The following is a 16,145-nucleotide window of genomic DNA, read 5'->3' as shown; positions in this document are numbered from 1 at the left end:
GCGTGAGTTCTGCTTCTGGGCGCCCCTTGTATCCTGAGGATCAAATGACCTAATGTATGTGAAAAGCGCTTTGAAACTGAATCTCTCTACAAATGAGAGGTATTATTAGTTCTCTGTGGTGCCTTTCTTACACTGTCACATCGCCTTTAGTTTATTAAAGTAACCAAACCCACGGGGTAAAGAGGGATAGGCAGCGGAGACTTAGTGGAGGAGGGCGGGGGAGAAGTGTGAAAAAGGAGAAATCCCAGCACTGCATTGGAGACAGCGTGTGAAAGATTCCAACTCTTCTGGAAAATCCAGGCCGTGTTTTGCAGTCGGCTGCATCTGCCTCTCCTGTCTCTCTTACCTCCTTGATGTTCCGCACTATTTGTAGCTGGTGTGGTGGAAGGACACAGTGAGGTTCTCACCCACCGCCCCCCGCCCCTCTTTCCCATCCTCATTTCCATCAAAGCAAAACCGGGGAAGCGCAAGGATCCCTGAGTTCCGAGTGTGCTACGGCTAGGACTGTCACTCATTCTCTGATCAGCGCGTGAACGCAGCTCGGCAGCGGCTGGCAGGAAACAATTCTGCAAAAATAATAATACCAAGACTGGCAATTGTCTGCCTGTAGGACTTCTGCTCTGTCGCCACCCAGACTTATTGCAAGGGGGGAACACAAAAAATTACCTTTGCAAGAACATCCTTCCCAACCAGCAGATTACAATGCTGCAAACTAAGGATCTCATCTGGACTTTGTTTTTCCTGGGAACTGCAGGTACATCTTTTTTAAATCTGATTTGCTAGTTGCTTCCTTTTCCCCATTCCTTCCTCCCGCGAAAACTATTATTTTAGGCGGTTTTACGTTGAATGCTAAAGCTTGAAATTAAATAAAAGCCCCCTTCGCCCCCCCAAAAAATACAAAAAGAGCCTTGTCGTCCTCCCTTCCCACCCTTCTGGGATACAGATGGGTTTTCCATTGATGAGCTGTCTCCCCACGCAGTGAAAGCCGGGCTTCCCCTCCCTTTGCAGTCTTCACTTTGTTGTACTCGGCTGCAGTCGGAGCAGGGCTGACGGTTCCTGGGAAGCCTTGCTCAGCTGCTGGTGGTGATGGGCAGAGGGCTACACTTGTGCACTTACACCCCGTCCCCCTTTCTCTCTCTTTCCTTCCTTCTCCGCGAAGGCAGAGGATTCGGTGGAGGGGGCTTGTGAGAACTGGCGAAGAGGGGAACGCTGGGCTTGGGGTGGTGCCGAACATACATGAAGCGGGGAAAGCACAGCCTTTCCCAGATGCTCAGACGGATCTAAACCATCAGCACCAGCTTCTTGAAGAGCGAACAATGAGGCCTTGGGGACCTTTTCTCCACCACTTTACCCCATTTCTATGATTTTCCTCATGTCTAATAAAGTGAACCCTCTTGCTTTCTCGTTCCTCCCTTCCCCCAATGGTCAGAATAACGGTTTGCAAAATTGGAGCTAAATGAGAAGAAAAGCAGGGTTGTGTGGATGTTGTATTTCTCCCCCCCCATCGGTATGACGTGAGTTTTTCATTTGCCAAATTGCTGGTTAGTTGGAAATCCTGCTCGCGGTGCCCAGAAAACCAAAAGGGATGGAATGATATAGGCGCTGTGATTTGACAGGAGGAAGTGCAGAGAGGGGCGGAGGGCGAAGAGGGCGTGAGCTGGAGGCTGCCAGGTCTGTTTTTTTCCCCCTTCTCTGCACGTTGATGTTAATGTTGTTTGGTGCAAGAGAAAATAATTGCAGGTACTCGTATGGAACACCTCGCCCCCTATCTTCTTTGCTTTGGGCGAGGTTCCCCATCATTACAAAGTGGAAACAATAGAGAAGGAGCAAGAAGACCGAAGTGATGCTACATGTAGTGTGTTAACGTGCCGCCGAGTGAGTCCTGGAGGAGTGGAGGTGGGAGGTTCATTTTGGTTTATTTCCAACCCAGTCTCCTTGGAGGAAGCTTTGGGTTCCCCCCCACCCACCCACCCAGTACTCCCCCTCCCCTCGCGTTTGTTGACAGAAGATCGGGGTGGAGGGGGTGGTCGTGGAGAACTCGGGGCTGCCTGCAGAAAGGGCTGCTGCAAGTTTCAGGGGGTGGGTGGGGTAGGGAAGCTAAAGGATGCCAGGGCAAAAAGCAGGGGCGCTCTTGTCGGCTCAGTTGCTGCGGTTAGATCTGCTTTCGGGGGTCTTTCAGAGCAGGGGTGGAAATGCAGCCCAAGTGCAAAGGGAGGAGCCCGGTATGGGGGAAGATCCAACACGAGCCCCTTCCCCAGGGTAAGCGAGAGCCAAGGCACGCCTTCCCCCCCAACCCCATCTCTCCAGCGAACCCCACCCCCACCCCCCCGGCCACTCTCCCCTGGCGACCAATCAGAAGGAAGCTGGCTGGGCGGGAAGCAGCGAGAGGATTTTTATTGCGGCGCGGGTGGCGGCGGCGGCGGGGAGCTGCCACGGTTGTCGCCCGGTTCTCGAGCCTAACGGTCTGGAGAAGAAACCCCGCCCTGCAGGCGGACCCCCCCACCCCCTTCCTTCCCCACTCTGTCAACTTAGGAGAAAATAAAATGGAGACTAGGTCGTCATCGCACGAATCCCCCGCCCGAGTCTTGCTGTGCCCCGGCCGCCGCTCCACTTCGGCCGGGGCGCACCCCCACCCCCTTCCATCCCCCGCCGGCCCCGGGACCCGGACGAGGACGAGGCTGGGGCTGAGGGGAGCTGGCCCCGAGCCCCCGCCCCACCAAGCCGCCGAGCCGCGCGTGCGCACCGCTGCGCTCGGACCGCCGGCCGCCGCCGCCGCGAGGGGCTGGGGCTCGGGCTCGGGCTCGGGCTCGGGTCCGCCGGGTCCGCCGGGTCCGCAGCTCGGGGTGGGGAGTGGGGGTGGCTGGCGGAGGCAGTGGGCGTGTCACGAGCCCCGCCCCGATCTGATAGTGCCAGGGAGGCGTTGCGGAGCTCATCCTCCCATCTGCACCATCTCGAGTGCGGGGCGTGCGGGGCAAGCGGGTCGCTGGGACGTGGCCCCGGGCTGCGCTGGGCGATGGAGCGAGAACCGCGACGTTACTCCCGGGCATAGTTCGTCCAAGCGTGGATGCTCCCCACCCGTCGGGATGGGCGTAGCGCCAGCCCTAAGGGAGCCTGGGGAGGGGTGCGCTGCCCAGTAGTCACCGGGGCGCGACCTTTACTGACCCTGGTGGAGGCACCTCCCTCTAATTCAACGGAGCTTGCAGCCGTCCCCTCCCTTACCCGTGCTTGCAGCTGTCTTGCAGGCTGAGAGAAGCGTCTCTGGAGAAGTAGCTCCAGCTCGCCGGTAGACAGAAGAGCGTCGAGCGTGGAAGCGCCTACTTGGCAGGTTGCTTAACAAAAGAAGTTTAACCCCAGGTTTTACTGATCAAGTTCTCAAAAGGAATACACAAGACTTAAAAGGTCAAGGGGATTTTGATGGAATTGACGGAACAGAATCAAAGTCTCTTGATTTTTCTGTCATTGGTGTACATGCTGTGCCACACGTAACTCCTAGGTTTTAGAAAATATATTCTATATATACATGAAAATTTAGTTGTTGACTTTTATTAAATACACAAATCCAGCCACAATAGCATGTTCATTATAGTACTTGTTTAAGATAAAAATGAAAAGTTTATTAGTTTCCTCTGGAATTTGGATTATGTTCTAGCTGGGATTCTGAATTTTATACTTTAAAAATACCTTTGCTTAAGTGATCTGGACTAGTGGATAATATGTTCACCTGTAATTATGCAATATTCTGCTAGTGAGTACTGCTCTTATTTTTAATGTGAATCTGGAAAACATAGGAGGTTTTGTTCTATGAACATAACGGTAGTTGGAAAGCAGTGCCCTTCCTGTTTTTTACAAATAGTTACACGTTTAGTTATACCTAACATATAAAGTGTATGCAACATAATAGTCATTTCAGCAAATTTTTGTTGCAAATCATTTTTCTTGTTGGTTTTTATTATAAAATTGGATATAAAGCCTTTATAAAAAAATTGTTGGCCCCAGATTTTGAGAAACTCTTTAGGAATGCTGTAAGTCCTATACAGCCCCATACTTGAAAGAAAAGCAGTCATTAAATAACATTAATATTTAAAATACTAATGGCATTTTCAAAATAGAAGCTATAATACAGTGCTATATTCCAAATATAACAAAATAAAATATATCAAAATATGGAAAGGAAAAATATAGTCCAGAAACTGTCTCACCATATCTGCTTACATAGCAGGCTCTGAAAATTTGCATATTTTATACTAGCCTAAAACTTCCTCGGTATTTTAAACTTTACATCCAAATTATTTTAACTTTTTTTTTGTAATGGGAATATTAATGGAACTCCTTGGCCTTTTTTCAGACTTCTTTGTTTAGGAATCCTCTGATTGTCATACAATCATTGGATAGGAAAAAAAAAAAAAAACAAAAACAGCCTGTTAAAAACTCAGACTAAGCTAAGAACTCAAATCTCCAATCGCAGAAGTTCATCCCAGTGTCTGCTTGCAACAGTCTAAGGTTCTACATTGACTGGCAAAGATTGGTAGCAAGTTTCCTTCCTAGAGATTATTGACACATCAGAATGTTTATTGAACTCGGGAAAGGTAGAGTTTGTGTGTATAAATATGTAAAATAAGGCAAATGAGCACTTAGAAGTATCAGGGACCAAATGAATTAGACATTGTGAAGTTGGTATAGTTTGTCTCTAAAATTAATCTATGATATTCACTTCAAATTAAAATAACTTGTTTTTGTAACTCAGACTAGCATGGACAAGACAGATGGCTTCTCTCCTTTTCTTACTGAAAACCTTATTAAATTATAGTGAACATTTTGGAAACTTAAATTACTTGACATTTGAACTTTGAGATTCCTGACATAGCTACTTGATTTTTTTGAGAAGAAAAGAAACATTTAATTTAATATTAACACATTTCCAGTATGTGTTGAGTATTAAAGTGTAACTGCTTATATGTATATGTGATAGTTCATATATATATACATATATATACATACATATGTATATGTGTGTACATAGATATGTATCTATATGCACTTTTTTGGATAGGCCTTTGTGCTTTAGTGTAAAATAAAAGATTAATTTTTAGAATTCCTTATTGTTAAAAGGTCTGAACTTTCTGGTGCGTAAGTTATAGAAAAGGAGAGCCAATTGAAATCGAGGAAGGAGGAAGTATTGTACCTCCTATTATCAGTCTACAGGGAAAAGTTAGCAAGACACAAATGCATTTTTTAAAAGGCCTTCTTGTACCTTTCAGTCATTGGGTATACAACTGTTACATGTTTTCAAGGGAAAAAAAATGTTTTAGTGCGAATTTTATAGCTGACAGTTTTTCAGTTGAGTGATCTAACCAATTTATAGACTTAAGAAATGCCTGCTACTTTGTAAAGAAGAGCCTATCTGTGCTATTCCTTGGAACAGATTGTTGCAAGACTTTTATTATTGCTAATGAAGTGTTTCCAAGTTAAGCAAAACTGAAAAGCTCTATCAGTTGTCTCCTTTGTGGGTTATGATGGCGATCTGAATTTTGAATAACGAAGTCTAAGATTGCTTTTCTTAAAAGGCAGGAATTTCTGAGTGAATTTTGGTATGAGACAGTTTGATATCTCTTTTAAAATATTCAACAAAGTCTGAGAGCAGCCTTGTAAGAAAATGAGATGTAGAAAGGGGACTATAGTTTGCCATATATCTCCCTGAAGAATAATGTGTGATATGGACTTCTGGATGTTAAAATAACCAAATAATGAAGCTGTGATTAAAAAATTCAGTTTAGGCACATTGTCTACTTTGGACAGCAAAATCACAGAAACACTTTTGAAGGTCAGATTTGTGCTAGCTCTAGCCCCTATTGTTTAGGAACTCTCAGTGCCAAACCTTAAAACCATTGCTGATGTAAAGGGATGTAAATTATTTGGGTTTGGCAGTAGTGCCATTATGGCCTTTCAGTTCATGATGTTGAAATGCTGCCTCTCAGCTGCAGATGCTCATTAAGAGCATCGCCTTTTGATGTTAGTCTGAGTGCCAAATGGCGGGCTTTCAGGCAGTTTCAATACATTATACTTATAAACTGTCTTAGTCTATGTCTACATGCAGCCACTGAATCAAATGTTTTTCAAGCCAAGTTGATACAGTGTGGGTTTTTTTCCCAGCTATAATAACAATTGATTAGTTCAGATTAGGTTCTTAAAATGGTTAAAATGAACAGATGAATGATTTCCTCATCCAATGTTTTTGACTGTCCGTGGCTCTAGAAAGCAATTACCTATTTTTGAAAATAAGATTTTCAGGTGGAAAAATGTTACATATTATTTTTCTGTGTGCATTACTTACACATGGCAACCCATGTGAATGTTGTCCTTTTGTACTAGATTATTCCCTGCTAAAGGTGAGTGCTTTCCTTGTATTTTGGTGTGACTAAAATAACTATTAGTCAGTTTCACATGGCACATGCTTAATGATTGTGTTTGTAACTATGGTTGTTTGTCCTTTGCAGCATCTGGTTTTGTTTTCTCTTTTTTACCCATATTCCTGAAAGCCAACCCCACCCCACCCCTTTGACTCTTTTTTCTAAATTCATTTTTGTCAGTCCATTCAACAAACATTTATTAATGTATCTATCTCTTTGTTGGGTGCTAGGAGAGATAAAGATAAAATAAGAAAGGTCATAGAATTAAAGAGTTGTAAATGAGCTCAGAAAAAAAAAAAATCTAGTCCAAAGCATACCTGACCAAGAATTTCCTCAAGAGTCTATAACATCCCTAGCAGTTAGTCAGTTTTCCTTTGAAGATCTCAAGTGAGGGGGAATATACTAGTGCCCTAGGTAGGACATTTATAGTCCATTGAAAATGATCCTAGAATTGTTATCAAGAGATATCCTCCCAAATAGTGCAATAGAACCATTTACTGAGTATTTGCATTGTGATTTAGGGTGTGGGATGTTATGAAATTAAGTACATCTAGTTAGATTCAATAAACAGTTATCTAGCACCTACTGTATGCATTATGTTAAATGTTTAAGATAACATTGACCAATGGCAAAGGAGCTCACAGTATTAAAAAAAGGAGTATGTAGAGATCAATAATTCAGAAGGGGGGGGAGGGTTCGTGAAGCTGTGACAAGTATAGGGGACTCCCAAGTGTAAAAACTCAATGCACTGATGTGGATTTGCAATTTACCAATAACTTGTAGTCTTAATGAGTTACCTGGGATACTGAAAGATTAAGTTACTTGCCTATGGTCAAACAGCTACTGTGTCAGAGTTTGGATTTGAATTCAAATCTTTCTGATTTCAGAATTAGGCCTCTGCTATTATACCACACTTAAAATATTCTTCCATACTTTAGCTGAAAGCATCATTATAAAAAGACTCAATATTGTAGGGCATTCAAATGTTTGGGAAGTTTATTACAGGGGCCACGTATACATAAATAAGGCCAGAATTTGGAACAAGAGATTGAAGTATATTTTAACCAAGAATTTTTCCCTAGGCGATTTGTTCTTTGTCTTCCTCTTTCCCTTAAATTTGCATGAGAGACTAAAGAATTTGGGAGCTGAAAACAGTGGGGCCTGAGATGTACATAAACCATGGGCTTGTTTGGCAGAGCCCCCTTTGAAATGAGTTTAGGGTCTAGGAATCCCAATTAAACAAGGAAATTCAACAGGAATTAAAAGAACTTTCTAATCCTAAATCAGATAGAAGATTGAAACAGAGACTTTGCCCCAATCAGATGGAGAAAGAAGAAGTGAAAAGAAAATGTCTCTAACTTCCACCTAGCAGTCCATTAGGTCACCCCTGGTAGTAAAGAACTTTCGTTTTGTAGAGAAAAATTGCTCACTACCAAGGTTCTGGGATCCACCAGGTCTACTTCATTATGGGGAGAGAATCCATCGAAGGTTTTTCCTTAGACACTTTGTGAAAGACTTAATTCTCAAAATTAAGAACTCTAAATTAAAGGAGAGATGGTAGAACCCAGTTTTCCTGTTGTAGGAAAGGTGGAACCTCATCTTTGGACTCTAGATGAAGCTTAAAGCTGTAAGCAGAGAAAACTCCATGATCACAAATCTGTTAAAGATGACACAACTGCCTTGTAAGATCTACTTGGATTAGGCCAAATGGGAGCAAAGAAATGAAGGAGAATGCAGTTGGGAAGATGTTCCAGTTTTCTTTTCATAAATGTTCCAGAAGCAATCAAGTGGGCAATTAACTTGATGCTTTTTTGTTAGTGAATATGGTTGCCACTGATAAAGGCATTAGGACTGTTTTTTTTTTTAACTATATCTCTGAGATATTTAAGAACTCCAGGGAAGAAAAGAGACATAAACTTGGAACAAGGACTAAACCAAGTTATTTCAGAGCCTTAGAGTATTTAGAAGGAAGTCCAGAAGCTAGCCACAGACTTCAGATTTTGGGTTTGGTTACTGATGTATTTTGTGAAGAAACTCCCTCTATCAGTGCAGTTAAGTATTTGCACTGCAACACACACATACATGTATATGTATATGTACATATGTATATATTACACATATATACATGTATATATGTGTACATATATATGTGTGTATATATACTTATATATAATATGCATATCATGTTCCGCAACTTATAGTGTATTAACAACTTTATTATGTGATGATGTTAAGTGGAATAAGCCTGTATTTTCATTTATGTTCTGTTGATTCAGTAATGTTTTCAGCCATTCTCCTCACCTTCTCATTTGCAGGTTTAAAGTAGTCATGAGCTGGGAAATCAAAAGACTGAGCTTGTTAGAATTTTATAAGCCAAAAGTCATATTGAATCTCTATGTTCTTATATAAGTGAAATCTATTTCACAGCATTATTGTGTATAAAGTGCTTAGTAAACCATAAAAAACTGTATTATTGTGAGATTAAATTATAGTGATTAATAATAAAATGTATGAACTCCCTGACATCTATTTTAGCCTATTTTTGCATTATTTTATGGTTTTATATAATTGAATTTGACCAGTGCTTAATGTCTATGTCAATAAAGAGGTCCTATATAAGTCTTATTCAAGAAAAATTACTTTGGCTGTATCTATTCCTGCAAATTGGGTAGTTGAATAAATTATCCTCAATTCCACCAAACTAGGTAAATTCAGAGTAGCAAAAGAAAAAATTGCATGAGTCAGGATTTTTTGAAAAAGAGAATTTTCTTTAATAGCAACATTTTAAAGCATTATGCATCTAAATAACCTTAACTCTCCACTTGACCTGTTTTTTATACTACTTTACACTATTTTTACAATATTTTACACTATAATTTGGCAAAACATTTGGACAATCAGCAGTGGTGTTCCCAGCTTCCTGCAGTGCAGTAGATGTTGGTCATATAATATTATAGTTTAAAAACTAAATGGAAAACCTAGGTCTTGACATAATCAGTAGTAAGAATCCAGGAGTAATACTATCTTTCTACTGCAAACCTCAGAAATCAAAATGGATACTATTTTCATAATTAAAGAATGATAGCTAACTTAACTATTTTCAAACCAACAACATAGTTATTAGTCCTCAGTCCTCAAGATCTTTCCTTTTGCCCGTCACCCCCCCCCGCCATTTTAAAAGTGTTCACTCAGATGTTTTAATTACCATGTCCCTTTTTGTCCAAATATCTGAATGAGTAGTTTACAAATATTGCCTTCACTTTCTTACTGTCTAATCTCTCATTTATTTTCTCTCACCTGGTTTAGTGATGAGCACTCCATTGACATGACTCTCCAAAGTCAACAATGCTCTCCTCTGGGACAAACCCAATAGCTTTTGTTTTCTCCTTGAACTTTCAACCATTTTAACCCACTGTGATATAGCACTGATCTTAATATTCTTTGGTAACTTTGGCTTTGGTATTATCAAGTTCTCTTGGCTTCCTTGGAGAGACAGGGTGGTGTAATGGATAAGATGTTAGACTTGGAGTCCAGAAGATTTCTTTCTATAACATTCTGTCATATGACTATAGGCATGCTCCTAACCCCTCTGATCTCAGTTTTGCTATTTAAAATGAGGATAATAAAAACTGTGGTATCTACCTCATAGGGTCATTGTGAGATTCAAATAAGATAACTGTATATTAAACAAAATGTTATGTAAATGTGTTATTACTGTTCCCTTCATCCCTCTGACTGGCTGGATTGAGCCTTCAAAAGACACTAAGAAGAAAATCTATTCATCATCTCCAAAAAAGCTATGTAGGTATTCCCTTCGTGCCAGTCTCTCTCCCATCCTCAGTATTTATATAAAGCCTACTCTTCTTTTAAATCCCAGATCAAATTTTACCTCCCTTTTCAAAGACCTCTATTTCACAGTAACCTCTCCTTCTGAACTCCTTTTTTACTGTTTGCCTACTGTTCATAGTTTTGAGTATATGCCTGGATATATGTGCTTCTTGATTTATCATCTATACTGCAGTGACAATCTTGAGTTTATTAGGGTTACAGTATGGAGGTGGGAGATAGATGGCAAGAAGGTCTCTGGGGGATTATGTAAAGCATGGCTGTAGCCAACTAGATGTGGTGGGCCATATGACATTCACCAGTCAAGCTAGTGTAGGGATACTAGGACTAGGAGGATTTCCAAAGCAGAGAGGGTTAAGTTCCTCAGGGCATTAATCTGCTCCTGATTTAATACAAAGTAAATGCAGGTAAATGACTGCATCAAACTTAACCTCTCAGGTAAGGGTGATTGATGGGAGTAGGAAGGTGAAAATAATGTTAAAGAAGGGACAAGAATTGCATGGCTAGAGACAGAGAACAGGACAATTCAATTCAGGAAACATAAACTAAGTGCCTATTAGAAGTCAGGAACTGAAGGTAACAAGATAAAGATTAGACATTGCCTCCCCTCCAAGAGTTTAATCCTAAGGGAAAGGAAGCAATATATACACAGATAGGAAAATACAACGTATCTAGGAAGAAGAAGATTAGTATTGAGAGGATAATAGAAGATTTTCTGGAGGAAACAGACCTTTTGTTCAACCTTGAAGGAAGATATGGATTCTGAGAGGCAAAAATGAGGTGGAAGGATGTCCTATGGAAAGGGGAGAGCTGTGTGTGGAGCTTTGAGAGGTGGCAGGCAGAGTGTCTAGCTCAGGGAATAGCTTTGGTTTGTCTGAAACAAAAGTGAGTGAATGAGATGGAACAATACAAAGTAAGGCTGGAAAGATGGGTTGGAGCCAGTAGAAATCTATAAATGTCAGGTAGAAGAGTATGTGCCTTATTTTAGAAGCAGTTGGGAGCCAATTAAAGCTTTTAAACATAGAGTGTTACGGTCAAAACTATGTTTTAGGAAGATGATTTTGTCAATTTGACCTGATGTTCCAAAGTCCTGAGTTTGAATCCTAACTCTATCATTTGCCAGCTATGTGACCTGAGGTAATTTTTATTATTATGATTACAGTTGTTAACATTAATTACTGTTCTCAATTTCACTATAAAATAATGCCCCTTTCACTTCTTCATTTCTTCAGCATTGTGAAATTTTTGATTTCTCTCTCTTTTACTCCTCACATCCACCAAGTTCTACAGATTCAACCCATGTAATTACTTTTAAGATTTCTTCTCTTTTTATTCATATATACAGCCATTATGGGTTTATCTTAACTGCAAGCAGTATATCAATATTCTGATTTACAAATAGTAAAATTTACTAGTTGGTTATTCACTTTACAAAAGGAATTTCAGATTTTAAAAATAGCTTTAAAAATAAACTCCACTAGTACATTTAAATTATATTTTGATTACCAAAATTTTATGTATGTGCTAACCTGAGAGGGGTACATACAGGAAGATTATGGCTGTCCTTGCTTTATGCAAAAGAATAATTTTTGAGGTATGAAAATCAAATTTATGAAAACAAGTATTTCTCCATATGTGACTCTTTTGAAAATTTCTGACACATTTCCTCTCCATTTGTGATTGTCTCTTAGTTGGCCATGGCACTCAAGCTTTTAAGTTAGTTTTAATCTCCTTTATGTTGCTGTCACATCTCTCCTTATAGTCAAGTACACAAGGGAACCTGGTTCATTTAATAGACCCTCTTTAACAGCAGGCTATCTTTGTATATAGAAATAATTATCCCTTAATTTCTCTTTTCTGTCCCTATGACTTCTTTGGCAATTTCTTGTGGTGGGATACATCTATTTTGAATATGAGTAATATAGGGGAAAAAAGCACTGGATTCAAACTTAAGAAACCTGGATCCTTGGCTCTACTGTTGGTCTCTAAACTATGTTGTCTTTAAGTTCCCTTCCAAATCTGAAACACTGCCATTCTCTAAGTTTTCAGAAACATATCTCTTCTGTAAAGCAAGTTCCATCTGTTTTCTGGCTCATTCTGGATCACTTTACTGCATCAGTTTCCCATCCAGCCAAATTACCAGTGACCTTACTTCTAATCTCCCCACATCTACGTAGTCTCCTGAATCCTCATTTTAAAAGTCACTTTACTGCTCAGAAGGCTACAGGGGCTTTTTCATAAAGCCAAAATTCCTTAGGAGATCAATTTACCAATTGATAGGTCAATCCATATCCCTAATATTCTTAAATTTGATGTCTGAAAAACCTCTACTATTTCCCCATTTCTTATAAAGTCCCTGTCTCCTCAGCCTGGCATTCAGGGTTCTCCATAATTTAACTCCACCCTATTCAATCTAAATTTCCCTCTTAATCCCCAATATGAATTGTCCCTCCATTCCAGACAATCTGGTCCTCTGTCTCTCAGACTTGACCTCTTTCCCTTTTCCCTTTGACTATCTAAGTTCTACTTATCATTTAAGTCCCAAATCAAAGCTATCTAAGTCCTTCCACAACCATTTCAACACCTAAGAATGGCTTCCTTTTCTAAAATTTCTGTAGCACATGTCACTTATTTGGGCACTTAATCATATGTTGCTTCATACTATTTAACTGCTTCTGTTTAAGTCTGAAATAGAATGTACATTTCTGGAAGGTAAGGACCATGTCTTATATTTGTTTTGTATTCCTTTTTCCCTAACACCCTATGTAGGCACTCACTAATTGGTTAAATGAATGCATTTATTAAAGTTCTTGCTCAGGAGCCACCTCCCACTTATTAATGAATGAATAAGGATTTATTAAGTGCTTACTATGTGTCCCACATGGTATTTGTTGTTGCAAATATATTTGTGGTATGCAAATACAACAGTCCCTGCCTTCAAGAGGTATTATAATAAGAGTGACATCACATACATATAGGAAAGTGGTGGCCCAGGAGGGGTGTTTTGTATTGGGAAGTCACAATACTGATAAGTGGAACTAATGGAGAGTTGGTTGAGTGATCCATATTGTATAGTATCATTGACAATATAGATCTGATGGATGGGGAAGACCTGGGGGGAGGGGCTGGCAGGGAATGAAGTGGAGGAGATTGGGGGAAGTAAGTACTAAATCTGTGACAGAGAGGATAGCAGGAAGAGAGCTGGGGTGAAATGTAAAGAATAGACCTCAAGCCTGGGCAGTAGTTTCAGGCCTAAGACAATCATAGCATAGATTTAAGGCTAGAATAGACTTGTCTAGGTCACTTGAGTCCAAAACCTTGGTTTTACAGATCAGAGGACTGAGACATAGAGGTTAAAGACTTTGCCAGGGTCACACAGCTAGTGTCTGAGAATTTGAACCCGGATTTTTCTGACTCTTAAGTCTGGTGCTCTATATTTTCACTATATCATGCTGCCTCACATAGATCAGGTTCCCCCAGGGCTTGAAGCTGCTCCTGACTTATTCCAACCAGATCCTGATGCTTGGCACAGGCAGATAGCAAGTGAGTGCCGGTATCCCACTGACCTCTTCCCTCAGTTGAGAAAGGGTAGTAGCTCTAACAACTAGAGGAGGGAAGAAGACAGTCAAGGAGAGAGCAGGGATTGTGTGGCAGTGGGCAGGTCTGGGTGTGAAAGTTTAGGAAAGGAGGGGAAGGAAAGGGGTATTTATAGGTTTGGAGGTATTAGGAGCAGCATCTGGTATGTGAATGAAGAGAAGGAGACAGGGAGAATAAGACTGGGAAAGAGACATAACCAGGAAGACAAAGAGATGGAGACAAATTCAACAACAAAGAGAAAGATAGAGAGGAGAAATTGAAAGCTATATTTTGAGACAGAATAAATAAAGTATTATCTCTGATTTTGATTAGACTTCTTAAGCTGTAGTTATTTACTGTAGAAAAGATTTTTTGTACTGCTTTTTACTTTTAGTTTTCAAACCATTATACAACATTACCTATTTGGTCAAGCAAAGAAAAGTAAAATGCAGAAGCTGATGACTCCCAACACTGTAACTGGACCAAATCCCACCTCCCTTTCTTTTCCTCCTCCACCACATGACCATACAAGTATATTCAGCCATCTACTTATAAAAGAGTCCATCTTTAATCATGATATATCAGAAATTGTAGCAGATGGATAGCCAGACATCCTGGATACACCACTTAAGGGTTATGTGATGCTTGTATCTGTCTGAGCCTCACCTCCATCATCTCCAAAATAGGGGTGGTATTTGTTCTGTATATATCACAAAGTCTGTGTGAGGCTCAGATGAAATGATTGATGCAAATATGTTTTTTTAAACTATAAAGTGTACAAGTATGAAGTATCATTGTTGTGTAGTACCTGTCCCTTACACTAAAGCATATACCTCTCAGAGAGAACATGGGTATAGGTTGGTCCCAAGTTAAAAGTTGCTCTGCTCCTAGCAACCATGTTTATTTCTCTCCGCTTTGTTCATAATGTGGAGACATATTGGGCAGTGAGAATCACATCCTATCATTGCTAGAGAACTGAAGAACTGATTTTCGCTCATGTATTTTGAAATACCCTCCCTTATTATTTATTTATTTTTTTGTATCCAGTAGCCCAAAGAATACAAATACTACGGAGTTGTTCAAAGTGTTTGGTTACATTGTAGCTTTTATTTATGTTGAATGATGCCCAAGTCAACCTTGAAAAATGTCAGAGATAACTGGGCATTATTCCTTATCCAAATATATATTTTTTGTTCTTCTTGGCATGTCTCATCAGAAGTTTAAAATTTTCACCAAAGAAAAATGAGCTGTCTAAATGAAGCTTTAAAAGGACATGTAGCATGATGATAAGATATGAGGCTAAAATAAGTTAATTTTAGCTGACCTTAGTAGGAGTCTACATTGACATAACACCTTACAATGTGCTTGTCATACATTTTCTCATTAGATCCTCACAACAATCTATAGGAAGGGCATAAAGTATTATTATCTCCATTTTGCAAATGGGGAAACTGAAGCTCATGGAGGCTATGAATTAACCATGTATTCTTTTTATTAAACCATGCTACCTTGACTTACGATTGTTTTGATTGGAATCTACTATATTCAAACTGGGGTAAAGGTCTGGAGGGCAAAGGTCTCCAGACCTAGGTCTGCCATTGCCTGGATGGTTGAACTTGGGCATGTCTCTCTGGGCATTAGATAATTTCTAAAACCTCTTCATATTCCAGTACTCTGTGACTCTATACATTACAATTTAAATAAGAGCTTTTAGTCCAGCCAGATTTAAGCAACTAGGCTGAAGATTTAGGTAAGTCATCTTTTTTTCCACAAAAATATGCTTTGCTTCTAAATTTTAATATATTATTTATAACTCAGAGATAGGCGTTGGCCTTTATTTTAGAAGATATGCATTTTTAAAAAGTTATTTTTCTTGTTAGTTTTAGTTATATTTGAAAACCAAGTAATGATATGGTTATTTGCTGACCATAGTTATATGAAGAAGATTATCTGTGAAGTCTTTTGGGAGGTAAACATTCATGGATATTTGCATAGTATTTTTTTACTGTGAATTAAATTCACTTTAGCAAACTTTTATTAATAACTACTGGGCTGTCCACTAGGGGAGATTTAATGTTTCGAAAAGACAGTTTCCATCCTAATAGAATTTATTATCTAGTTGAGGATATGAGATATACATAATTAACCATTATAATACAGATAATATGTGAATGCATAACAGAGGTACAGAGGGCTATATGAAGCCTAAGAGTTTCTAGGAAAGTTCGTTACTAGCTGGGGGAAGATCCAGGAAGGCTTCATGAAGGCAATGGTGTTTGAGTTTGAGTTTTAAAAAGATTAGGTAGGAATTCAGTG

At 39.8% G+C, this 16,145-nt stretch overlaps 1 protein-coding gene across 3 annotated transcripts in view; it reads left to right on the top strand.

Moving 5' to 3' along the window:
• The first annotated feature begins 405 nt into the window (after positions 1-405).
• NCAM1 (neural cell adhesion molecule 1) overlaps positions 406-16,145 on the top strand; it is a 454,728-nt gene continuing 438,988 nt past the window's right edge. For all 3 annotated transcript variants that reach the window (XM_027847323.1, XM_027847324.1, XM_027847322.1), the window contains exon 1: positions 406-754. In XM_027847323.1, coding sequence (XP_027703124.1) covers positions 703-754 — 52 coding nt within the window. In that variant the 5' untranslated portion in view covers positions 406-702. The remainder of the gene's footprint in view (positions 755-16,145) is intronic.

The sequence above is a fragment of the Vombatus ursinus genome, unplaced genomic scaffold (genome assembly GCF_900497805.2).
Source record: "Vombatus ursinus unplaced genomic scaffold, bare-nosed wombat genome assembly UNPS02015398.1, whole genome shotgun sequence".
NCBI lineage: Eukaryota > Metazoa > Chordata > Mammalia > Diprotodontia > Vombatidae > Vombatus > Vombatus ursinus.
This window is presented reverse-complemented; position numbering and strand designations above follow the sequence as displayed.